This window comes from Lepidochelys kempii, chromosome 6 (assembly GCF_965140285.1).
Source record: "Lepidochelys kempii isolate rLepKem1 chromosome 6, rLepKem1.hap1, whole genome shotgun sequence".
Lineage (NCBI taxonomy): Eukaryota > Metazoa > Chordata > Testudines > Cheloniidae > Lepidochelys > Lepidochelys kempii.
In genome coordinates this window covers 111834529-111847529 of record NC_136385.1, presented here as the reverse complement: position 1 = coordinate 111847529, position 13001 = coordinate 111834529, and the positions used below count along the sequence as shown (strand labels likewise).

At 39.5% G+C, this 13001-nt stretch overlaps 1 protein-coding gene across 4 annotated transcripts in view; it reads right to left on the bottom strand.

Annotated features, from left to right (window-relative positions):
• The window catches only part of PPP2R5C (protein phosphatase 2 regulatory subunit B'gamma), a 192001-nt gene that overhangs the window by 49816 nt on the left and 129184 nt on the right, over positions 1 to 13001 (bottom strand). For all 4 annotated transcript variants that reach the window (XM_073349665.2, XM_073349666.2, XM_073349667.2 and 1 more), the window contains 2 exons: positions 8194 to 8302; positions 1392 to 1445 (listed from right to left, as the gene is read on the bottom strand). In XM_073349665.2, coding sequence (XP_073205766.1) covers positions 1392 to 1445; positions 8194 to 8302 — 163 coding nt within the window. The remainder of the gene's footprint in view (positions 1 to 1391; positions 1446 to 8193; positions 8303 to 13001) is intronic.

Below are 13001 nucleotides of genomic sequence, written 5' to 3'. Positions count from 1 at the left end.
GATGAAAGTTCTGGCAGATGCGACAGTGCTCCTTTATGTGGGATTCCCTGCGGAACTGTAGACAGCTCTTGTCCGGGTCACTAACAGGCATAGGCCTGTTACACAAAGAGCAGGGCTTGAAACCTGGAGGCTGGGGCATGCCTCGCCTGAGACAAAGTCCCCTCTGGGACACTACCTAACTAAACACTTAACAGCTAACGAACAATGATTAAACTATTTATAGCTGGAAGCACAAGGCTAAGATAGAAGAGAAACCTCTGATCGCCTGGGAAACAAAGGACAGAGGTGCTCTGACTGACCACTGCGGGTGGTAGGAAGGAACGGAGAGGGCACAGGCCTGGCAGCACCTGATATACCGTGGCATGAGTGTGGCACTCCAGAGAGTGCCACAGCTGGCCCTATGGGAACCGCTAAGGCAAAAGTCTCTCACGACTGCGCATGTGGCTGTGCACACACCTACAATGGAATCGACATGAGCAAGCACTTGAAGAACAATAAAAAATTAGCAGTTTTTTTAAAATAATCATCTTTTAAAATATAAATATGTACAGGTAATGTATATGTATAGATATAATTTTAAAAGCTGTGAGAATCTTTAACATTAGCCATTCTATCAGATAGATAATTTTCCTTTACCTTATTAGGGAAGTGAAATAATACTTCACATTTTTCAGAAGGGGAGGGAAGAAAAAAGCAGAGTGATATGGGTGGAAGGAGAAATATGTATATAAATTAGAAGCTAAAGCTAATGAAAATATATGGATTGTCAGAACAAGTAAAATGATAGTTCAGCATTATACATAGAGAAATGCATACATTTTTAACTCAGAAACTGAATGGTCATAATATGCAATAATGTCCTTAGTGCAGCCTTGTAAATTATGAAAATTTACTATCAGGTGCAAAATCTACTTGCCCATCTTCACCATGATTATAATGGGAGGAAATTTTTATTTCCTTCAGGTGAGTGAGCAACTAGAATTCAACATTGATTTAGCACATATAATAATCATGTGAGGTGATCAAAATGCTAAGCTTTCTAAAATGAATATGCATTCTTGTCAGATATTTATTTTGATTAATCAGTTGTTTTAGATATGCTAATTTTACTAATGGACATTGGCTGAGTGATGTAAAAATTGCTCACTGTACCATTATTGGGAAAAAAACAACTAGATAGTCTTAGTGAGCAGCTCATTCCAGGGATCATTCAAACAATTTTTAAAAAATACATTTTATTAATTAGAAGTTTAAAGAACTTTGCTCTCAATAATAAAATCAATCTATTACTTGGGAATGATTTTTAGGTGTAACAAACATTATAAACAGTGCAAATCAAAATGTTATTAATGCTTCAAAATGAATAGGATAAAACAGTAAAATAAACTTACTGGTTCAGTAAGCGTGCTGTCCTTTTCTAAAAATTGAACTACACAGTATGCCAACTAAATAAAAAAAGATAAAGTATATATTAACAGTTAAACCAAAGTATTTCAATGTAAGCATATGCCACACACAAATTTTAACATTAAAAACTGAGAATAGTTCCAAATTCAGGTAAAAACACCTTCATCTATTACATGTAGTAAAAATATTTGAATAATTTTTATTCCTGTATTTTTCAGACACTTTAAACAGCAATGGTACATCATACTTTCAAAGTATCAAATATAATATTTTCTGAGTTACCGTAGATTTTTAATGATGTTTTGACAATATTTAACTTGACTAATATCCCACTACTATTTTCACATTGTTTTCTGATGGCTTATGAACATAGTCTCATGATTGTTCAAAAAATTAAGTTCCTTAATGTTGTTCCTTGAAAAAAGCCAAGACATCTTTATAATCTCAAACTTTATATTTTTTTGCCTCACAAAAAGAAAGAACTTATCAGTAATTATCTTTACTGTAATTTCCTCTTCCCAGTAACTGAATGTGGTATTTCCACTTATCAGAAATCACTGAGATAAAAATACTGGGTCTTTCCAAAATATACAAAGAAGCCAATACCTTTCCTGTACAACCAACCATGGTTCTTTCTACAAAAACATACAACCCCAAAAATATGAGGGGAGGAGGGTAGTATCAAGATGCGGGAAGTGAAAACTGATAAAGATGCCAATAAGTAATTCTCTCTTGTTGAAGGTCTCCTTTATCCCCATCCTATAATGAACCAGAGTGCACAGATGTGGCAACTAGTGCCAACTTAGAAAGAAGGCTTACCTCACGTTGCCGCCTAAAAATACTCTGTCCATATATGGCATCTTCCTCTGAGAAGAGATTGACTTTATAGTAACACCCAAATGTGATAAGTACTGACCAGGAAGCAGCTCTACAGATTTCTTGGACAGATGCCTCAGTCCTTTCTACTCAAGATACACTGTAGGCCTCTGCTCAAATGCCCTGTTATTTCCTGTGCAGGAGTTATCTTGTCATCTTGTAAATTAGGCAAATATTTTAAAGCCAACTTCTAATACTGAAGTGTTCGAGGAACCTCTTTCCTTTGTTAGGGCCCTTGACATACAGAAATAACTGCTTGTTGAACTCTGAAGCTTTTAGTGTACTGCACATGTCCAAAGCATGAAGTTTCTGCTTTCACAGATGTCGTGGTTCAGGGGAAAAAGCTTATTAATATGCATCTCTGAGTTAGGTTAGGAACGAACAAACACAACCTCCAGAAAAACATTACATAAGGAGGATCAAAGAGATTAATTTACCAACGCTCCTAGTAACTTTTCCAACTAAAAGGGTTTTTTCACCAAGAGGGAGGAAACAACAGCTTGTAGTAGTCAAAACCCACAGGGATTTATCCCCACCTGGAGAAACAAAGTTTAAAACTGCTTTTCCCCAGTAGATTGTAAGGCTGGACAGTGAAGCTTTCTGAGATTTAAACAATTTAGATACAAATGTGAGATCCTGGCTCATTCCTATCCATTGGTCCCTAGTTATGGAAAGAGCAGATGTAGACTCAAAAATCTCCTATTAAAGTCCCCCCAAGCTCTTAGCAGAACATCAACTTTTAAACTGTTTCTAGAGCCTGATATATGTCCTCCTGTGGAACCCTTTTAGCACCTTAGATTTTCAACCAGTTCCTTTTGTCAAGAACCTGTGATGTTCACTCTGAAGGCAGTAACACTAAGTTACTTTTGGATGAAGCAGAGTCAACCTTACTGACAGCTTCCAACATGGAGAGCCAGATTCATAAGGTCTCAGAAGAGTGTCATAAAAAAAGACTTCTACATGCGCTACTGGATTTCGCAAGTCTCAGCAATGGATGGAATATCGTCGCCCAAGTCTCTCCCCCAATACACTGAAAAAACATCCAAAGCAATGGGTTGGGTCACTGAAAGAAAACCTGGATATTTTTTTTGCTGAGTTTCTGGTTGCAGACCAATCCTCTGATGGATGACTCTGATGCCGACGAATGAACTGGAACATCTTCAGCTTCAGGCTCTTCCAGGGTCAGCTTCTGCCGGCTGGCACAATCCACCCAGATATTGTCTTTATCCTGTAAATTAACTACTCTCATGGAAGCCTGTAATTTCCATCCAATGCAAAAGCCCAGTGCTTCTGAAAGCAGAATCAAACTTTTAGAGTGTCCTGTTGCACTGTACATGAAGCCTCAAACAACTGATTTCAAGCCTGGAACCTGACGGGCATGAGATTCGACAGTTTGGAGAACTCAGAAAGAACCCTTCTACCCTGTAGGCAAAGACTAGAGGCATACCCGAGCCTAAATCCCAAAAGAGATTGCTTTCTGTACTCCAGATAATAAGCATACAGCTGATGGAATTAGGAGAAGGTCTTCTGATCAACTAACATGTTTCCACTTTGCAAGAAAGAAAATGGTCAATCTTTAATCAAGTCACTCACAGGGATGCCTAGAAAAAAAAGGGCTGGGAAACAAGGAATGTGAAGGGACAGGTGGAGTAATCAGTTGAGGCAACATGATGTGAAGAACAGCCCCGATAATGCCCTCTAGCTAAAACTTAAACCCCCCACCCCAAAAAAGGCATACACTCCAGGTGATGAATGAAGAGAGTCTATGTTTTGTTTTTGTGGTGAGATTTCTGTCCTCTGTAGCCAATGAGCACAAGAAAGCCTTCCTATCTGACATAGGCAGATGAAAGAGGCAGAGACTGGATATTTTCTTGTTACTGAAGAACAACTGTTGGCAGTTCAAAGTCTCCCTGGCTGAGAGCAGATCACAGGAAGATGAATGGAGGCTGAAGCCCAAAAGACTGAAGGAAAAATGATGGGGATAGAACCATGCCTCCAACTGGGATCCTAGTTATACAACAAAGGAGCAGAATGGGGATGGCAAAGGAAAAGGCTGATCTCACGTGCACCCGACCTAAGACATTGTTGAACAACTGGGAAACCTCAGTGCCTCACCATAGGTAGAATGGGGAGGAGGCCTGGAAGTGAGTGTTTCCCCCACAGAAGTTTTGGCTTGGCCCTGAAGCTGGTTGCTTAAGATTCTTTGTTGTCTTTTTTTTTTTTTTTCCCCCTCTGGGGAGTGCGGGGGTGGGGGAGGGAGAAAGGGAAGCTGAAAAGGACAAATGAAGTAAAGGGTTGAGGCATAGATTCTGTGCTCCCTGGAAGTAATAAAAAGGATGAAGAGAGGAAGGGAGGTTGTGACTTAAGTATCAATTTAAACCAGTAGAATTGTTCCAAGGTGCATGCAATTTGTTTGAATTGGACTCACTGGATAAGAGAGTCAGGTGTCTCTTATAAAAAATTGTCAATATACAATTTCTCATAATATAGACATGGAATGCTCTGAATTCCCTGGGAACTGGGTTGCAGCTGGAGAAAAGAAACATACGGTCTCTAATTCATCAGAGAACATGAGGAAGATAAGCCAACGAAGGCTAATTTTAAACATATTTTATATGTAGGTGGGAAGAAAAAAATTCACACATTATCTGAAAGAATTAAATTAGTTAAAACAATTAAAAAAAAGCAAATTCTAGAATGCATTACCTTCAAATATTATACTTAAAGATTAAGGGATGAGTTTTGGTGGTTTTATCCTAATCTTCATTTGTATAATGTTTTTGTAATATACACAATGTGTCACAATGGCACTTTTTGATTATGGTCCAGCATTGAAGTAATGTCAGAACAAGGTGTTATAAAGTCAGGACTCATGTTCATTGGGAGCAGTGTGGGGAACACTGCATAGCACCTGTAAACCAATCCTATTTAGTCCTTCGCTTTCATAATAACTAAGTTCCGTCAAAAGATCAATGAAATACAAGAAGGATTTGAGACAAATGTCAAAACATGGATTTACTGTAAATTCCTTATTTCTTGGTTTTTGTCACATCCCTGACAAACAGCTACTCTCCTTTTTGCTTTGTTCCAACTAGATCGTCTTCTGATGGAAGCAGCAGCAAATTAAAGGTTACATGCATTGATGCCAGAAATCTTGATTTGAGTTCCAACAGATGCATGAATGAGAAATTTATTACCTGATAATTTTCTCTCTGTCCAGCTTCTCTCTGAATTCGTTACTCAGGGGCTAATGCCCCTCCACCTGTGGAATTTGGAGGTGAATCAATATTGTTGCTGGAGGCTCCAGCATTATGATTCGACCGTCAGCTCAGGTCATCAAAAAGTTCTTATTACAGCTATAGAAACACTACAGCAACAATTATTAATATTAAGACGACTTAATACAATGTACTAATGTATTAGAAAAAAAATTCTATTTATATTCTGGTCATTTACCAGACTATCATGGTGGTTGAATTTGGAGAGAAGCTCTAGGAATGCCCATTTATGCCCCAACCATCCAAGAGTTAGAACAGAATGAAGAGAGAACTATTCCACCCATTGTGTAAAAAGGAACTTGCCTTGAACAGAAAGGTTTTTGGAGCTACAAGTGTGATTCCTGTATGGCTATAGGAACTAATTCTAAAACTTGCCTTTTAGAGGTAATGGCAACTAGAAAGACCAGCCACATGCTTGTCTAATTTAATCATTGTGATTAAAATTGGCACCTACACTCAAATGGAGGATCCAATGTGCCTGTCCACAAATACTGCTATGGCTCATGTCATGTTTCTATGGTGCCTAGTTGTAGGACTCTAATCAAACCTTCTAGCCAAGGTCACTAGAACTTGGGGATTATAATATTTGTATCACAGTAGCATCTAGAGGTCAGGGCTCCCTTGTGCTAGGCACTGCACAAAGAGGCAAATTCCTGCCTCAAAGAGTTTTGTTTTTCCTCAGACCTGAAATGCGAATTTGACCAGATCAGTGAATGAATGAAATATCCTGGTTGAGTTCTGTCAGGATACCAAACTGTATCAAAGGTTAATGGAGAATCCATATTGAACTACACTTTTCTTCTGATGCCCAAGTTCTTAACTGTAAGTGTCTCCAGTCTGAATGAAGGAGTGCCTGTTTCAAAAGGTCTGGTGTTTTCTGCAGGTACAATGTAGGGTTCCTGGCTATCTAGCAAGTCTAAAGTGCTTTCTGGGCTGTGGAGGACTAAAAGGAGCACCACAACTCTCCCTATTCCTGTTTTTGTATCCTTTATGTGAACCGCCTTGAAGGGTAACAGTCTTTAACCAGAACATTATTTCCATTTCCATGGAAAAGCTTTGATCTCTGATTAACCCCTGGTTTTGGAATTGATAGAAATACTCATGTCTCAATCATAATCCAACACCTAATGGGAAGTAGGAGGAGACTTCCTTTGAGAGTACCATAATTGCCCACTACGTGGTTTCTTGCACCGTTTACTGATGCAGCTGGTACTGGTCACTGTCACAAACAGGACACTAGTCAAGATGGACCACTGATCTGATCCCCTGTCACCATGTTTGCATGTTTTGCTGTTTCTTTTTTCTTTTTCAATAAAGATATGCCCTGATAAAGATCTTGAAATGAACCAAATGATTTTGAAAAAACTGTATTCCAAGTATGCTTGCTTCTATGGCGAGTAAGTAAGGGTCTAGAACAAAAGTTGGGTGGCTTTCAGCGTGTTTGCATTCTGGAAAAGAATCAGCATACTGCAGTGCAGAGAACTGTTGGACATGCATGCCCTCAGAAATCCTAGCGACACAGCACCAGTGAGGAAACAGTAATTTTCACAAACCTCACAATCCTTTGAGGTTACAAAGGACTGTGGTGTAAGGGTGGTTGCAGGATAATTTTTAGACTATTTTGTGAGTTGCCGAGGAAAAAATCCCCACAAAAACCACAGCTGTTCTTAACTGGCCATTTGATTCTTCATCCCAGACTTATTTTGGTCCCAATTCTGAAATTATTCATTTCCTCACAGAAACTTCAGATGAAGTCCTAGATTAAGATTCAAATTCTATTTTTTGATCTTTAATAAAGTGAAATTAACACTAAGTTAAAAATGAGTCAAAGCAATTACTAGAAAAGAACTTTCACATAAAAGCTGGTTTAAATTTAATACAACCATTTTATCAAATTTACATAAAAAGACACAGTGCTTTCTATATTGGGTATGTATTCATTAAAAAGTGATTGGGAATGGGCTGATTTACTGAACAATTTCCTGGGTATCTAAAAGGAGCTTTTTCTAGACAGATTTTCAGCATATCACAGTGCAGTTCCAAATCTAGAATTCTTTGTGGCTCCCTACTGTGAGCCTAACAAAGGTTCAAGGAGTATGAAAGCAACAGAGTGGAGTGGTCCTAATGTTATTACACAGGTTGTTTCAACACTTACATTTTTTTCTCATTTTTCAGGTATTTGGTTTTACACTCCACCTCTTCAGTAACATCCACTTAATGAATGCATATTGAAGAAATAAGTGACTTAGCAAAACATCCAGGGCACCAAAAAGTTACAACAAACTGAACTAAAATATTAAATTATCCAAGTAAAACATACCACATATAATGGATCTTTTAAAAAAAGATCTACTAAAGGGACATTCTCATTAAAAGGATAAGTTTTTCTGTGATATTATACAGTGCTTTTCATCCACAGATCTCAGAATGCTTTTAAGAGTATCTTTACCCCATTTTACAGATGAAGAAACTGAGTCAGAGAGAGGGGAAGTGACTTGCATAAGGTCACACAGCAGGCCAATAGCAGAGCTGGAAATAAATCCCAGGTCTCCCAACTCCCAGTTCAGCATTTTATTCCCTGGACCATCCTGTGGAACAGAATCTATAACACTTCATAAACAAATTAATTTACCTGTGGGTGGTAGACACTGAGTGATTTCACTTTGTGCAAAGGTAATAACACCTTCAATAAGAAAATTTTGTGCTCTTCTTTTAATGGTAAGGCAAATCCATTAATTATACTGTAAAAAAAATCAGAAGTTTTTAAAATCAGTTTCAAATCAGTACGTGTTCAAAATTTTCACTATTGCCAACTTTGTAAGTATAAGAAAATCATTTCTTTGTTCTTTATTTTAATTGTTCCAAGTTGTTTTTCTTTGAGCTCTCTCCCATAGAACATTAATGTAGCATTTTTTCCATGTTGAAGAAGGGGGTCATTATTTAAATAAAAATAGAACAAAATTTTAAGAATATTTAAGTCTAATTACCTAGAGCGCAGAATACAAATTCAACCAATGGTAAAATCAACATCCTCACATCCCCTATATCAAGAGTTCTAACTTGCGTCTTTCCCAGGTGCCGAAATCCTCCCTCCAAGTTCCATAAAAGACCCAGTTCCCCCCTCCAGCTTCCAATCTTTCCACCTCCTTGTAAACAAAGTTCTGAATAAATGCCCTTCCCAGCTGCTGAAAGCCAGCTAATTCATTCCTGATGAGGGAATCAACCAAAGACCCAACACCTGGGAGTCCGATTCAGGAGAGTACACAGATCGGAGACAGGATTACTCTATTGGGAAATGGGTAGTTTTTTAGCACTGGAGCAGGCAACAAGACAGCATCACAGCACATGGAGCTCCCAACACCAATTGAGTAAAGACACGTGTTACTCATTACTGGGTGCATTGTACCCTTTGATCTTTTTATCTGGAATGGTCTTTTGAAAACCTGTCAACTTTAAAAAAATGGAATTAAAAATAGTTTCACATACTACAACTGGAGTCTCACTGCCAATTTTTGTGGTTTTACAATCACATGTTCTTATTTTTCAGATGTTTTCATCTCACATTAACTAGCATGGAAGGCTCTCACAAACAAGAAGGGAACTGATAAAGTGCTGAACTATTACATCCTAAAACACTACGTTAAGAGCATTCAGCTTGCGAAGTCAAGCACTCAAAAGTTAGAAAATGCCAGAATGAAGGTTGCTTTTGCAAACTTAATTCCCCGCACCTTGTACGTGCACACTATAATGCAGTCTATAATTACATTATCATATACCATTTTTTCCACATGACCCATACTTCATTCACTGAATGAGTAGTTAGTTATTGATTATTTCTTTTTATCCTCCTCATTCAATGTGTGGCATCTGGCCTTATTTAACACGCCATGCAAACCCCACACTGAAAACAAAATTATTCATTTCCTCACAGACATTTCCATGGTGCTCTCATCATAATATCTGAGTGTTTCAAAACATGAATTTATTTTCTTAATGCTCCTGGGAGATTAGGTGTTGTCACCATTTTGTAGTTGGGGAATTGAGGCAGAACAATTAAGGCAAATTTGTCATAAAAGTGTCCATTAATTTTGGGTGCCAAGCTTAAAACACATAGGGACTGGTTCTTCAGAGTAATTAGCATTTCATAGCACTTTATATGTTTGAAGCACAATTCCAATTTACTTTGGTTGCAGTTGTGAGCACTCAGCACAATTAGTAGCTAACAATGAAAATTTTCCTTTATGTGACTTGCCCAGCATCACATAGGAACTACATGGCAGAGGCAGGGATAGAATCCAATTCTCCAGGGTGGCATTCAACTTCCTTTCTCATCCTGTAATCGCCTGTCTCATTCACTGCACACATTCCAATTTCTGCAAAAAACAAGCAGGGATCCTACAAACACTAGCCTCATTAACTATGCAATACTGATTCATTCCTATAAAACCATCCTTCTTGGGCACTGAAAGAGGTCGGGGTCCCGTAGAAAAAAAATAGCATGTGATCATGTAATTACAGCATATCACAAGGCATAAGCAACCTTAAATTCTGAAAGTGCTTGACTTCGCAACCTGAACTTTTTTTGGATGTTGTTTTCTGGAACTATGCTGACCCCCAACTAGGGTCATCAGCAAGGTTCAAACCTTTAGATTCACAGCACAGACCTCTACCACCTGAGCTAAAGGACTAACTGGTAGCAGTAGAGGCTGTTATCGTCTGTGGACCTGCCACTAGAGGGCGAGAACAAACTTTGTGAGTGGGTTTCACAACTATTTGTCTGGCAGCAGAAGAACGGAGAGACTCAGGATTCTTGGGTTCTGGAGGGAAGTGTTCTTATGTGGTTACAGACCCTTCTGTCCCTGTGTCCCAAGCCAGTCTGTCACCACCACTGATCCTGACCATTCCTCCCACCGCCAGCTCCTGCCCCACTCACCCCTCTACATCTACATACTCCCATTCCTAAGCGCCCCACTCCCTGCCTTACCCTCACCCCTCTGCATTAAAGTCAGGCAGCTTCCTCTTTCACCACTTTGCTGCCTGGGCACCAGTATGGGGGGGGAATACTGAGAGCACAGGAAAGACATTTTCCCTACTTTCAATTCTCGTGCCTGAGATTTTTCACAAAGACAGCAAAAGGCACATCCCCTGACACAAGGCCAAACCCCCTTGCAAAATTTCAAGCCTTTGTTCCAAAGCAGGAGATTCTGCAGTGTGAATTACATCTTAATAGGAATACTGTCTGCCCTTCCATTCAGGATTATGTAATTTCCCTATAGCAACGGAAGTAATTGCTTACAAGTAAAAGTGGTATTTTTTTTTAACACCAGTTAATACTATTTAGCCGCCAGAACATGCCATGTCACTGGCCAGCTCTCTGCAAGCCTCTGAACAACTGTGTGAGAACTACTAATCTTAGATGTCTGGTAGATAAGTTTTTCCTGAAAGTGCAATTTTTTAATTTTTTTTTTTTTTTTTTTTAAGTTAACAGTGCGCCTTTAAGGAAGATTCAGGGATCTGGAACAGAAAGAGGAATGACTGAAGTTTTCCAGTTGTCAGCCAGCCTAGGACAAGGACTTTCTGTTCCTCCAGTGAGTCTCTTAGTAATGCATTAGATCCCAAACAGGCACAAAGAAAAATCTCTTTTAGCAGGCATTTGTGCTTTGCTATGGCAGGCAGTAAGGATAAAGTTAATATTGACACCACATATTGCTGATAGTATGACTGAGAAGCTAAATAAACAGGGTGTCTTGGCTTTTTTTAATATTTAATATTTTAAAGAATTATCTCTTTATAAAATAAAATAAAATAAAATTCACAATGTGACTAGGATCCAAAGACACAAGCCAACAACGTAATTTGGTTTGTCTACATAAAGGAGTAATCTTCTGGAATGGGCACTGTGGACTGACGGTTGGTATAGGAAACAGCTCTTTATAACAAAACTCCAAGTGGTATCTCCATGAAGGCCTCCAAATTAATTTTGTCTTGGCTCTGATCTGCCTTTTACAGCAATTACACAACAAAAAACAACAAAAAAAAGGTTACCTACCTTTTGTACTGTTGTTCAAGATGTGTGGCTCATGTTCATTCTAGGTGTGTGCATGCCCATACGCACAGTCATAGGAGATTTTTTTTGCCTTAGAGGTATCCATAGGATTGGCAGTGCTGCCCCCTAGAGTGCCACGCTCGTGCACCGGTATATTAGGCACCGCTGACTCTAGCCCTCTCAGTTCCTTCTTGCTAGCAGCTCCAACAGAGGGGCAGGAGGGCAGGTAATAGAATGGACGTGAGAAACACATCTTGAAGAAGAAGAGTTACGAAAGGTAGGTAACCGTTTTTTCTTCTTCGAGTGCTTGCTCATGTCAATTCCATTCTAGGTGACTCACTAGCAGTATCCTTGGAAGTGGGCTCAGAGTTCATGGTCATGCAGTTTGTAACACTTCTCTACCAAAGCCAGCATCGTCTCGGGCCTGCTGGGTAAGCGTGAAATGAGACATGAATGTATGAATGGATGACCAGGTAGCAGCCCAACAGATATCTTGAATCGGCACTTGAGCCAGGAAAGCTGCAAATAAGACTAGTGCCCTAGTCGAGTGGGCAGTTACAATTGCTGATGAAGACACTTTTACCAGATCAAAGCAAAAACGGATGCAGGCGGTGATCCATGATGAAATTCTCTGGCCGTACACTGGAAGACCTTTCATCCTGTCTACCACCGTGAAAAACAACTGCATTGACTTACGGAATGGCTTGGTTCTTTTGATGTAAAAGGCTAGCAGTCTCCTGAGGTTCCGAGAGCATAATCTGTGCTCCTCATCCAATTTATGAGGTTTTGGAAAGACGACAAGTAAATATACGTTCTGGCCTGTATAAAATTGAGAAACTACCCTGGACAGGAAAACCGGGTGCGGTCACAGGCGGACCTTGTAAAACACCATATAGGGCAGCTCCGAGGTAAGCTCCCTAATCTCATAGACCCTATGCGCAGATGTTATCGCTACCAGGAGCGAGACCTTCCATAAGAGTAGAATCATAGAATACCAGGATTGGAAGGGACCTCAGGAAGTCCATCTAGTCCAACCCCCTGCTCAAAGCAGGACCAATCCCCAACTAAATCATCCCAGCCAGGACTTTGTCAAGCCTGACCTTAAAAATCTCTAAGGAAGGAGATTCCACCACTCCCTAGGTAACGCATTCCAGTGCTTCACCACCCTCCTAGTGAAAAAGTTTTTCCTAATATCCAACCTAAACCTCCCCCACTGCAACTTGAGACTATTACTCCTTGTTCTGCCATCTGCTACCACTGAGAACAGCCTAGCTCCATCCTCTTTGGAACCCCCTTTCAGGTAACTGAAAGCAGCTATCAAATCCCCCCTCATTCTTCTCTTCTGCAGACTAAATAATCCCTGTTCCCTCAGCCTCTCCTCATAAATCATACGA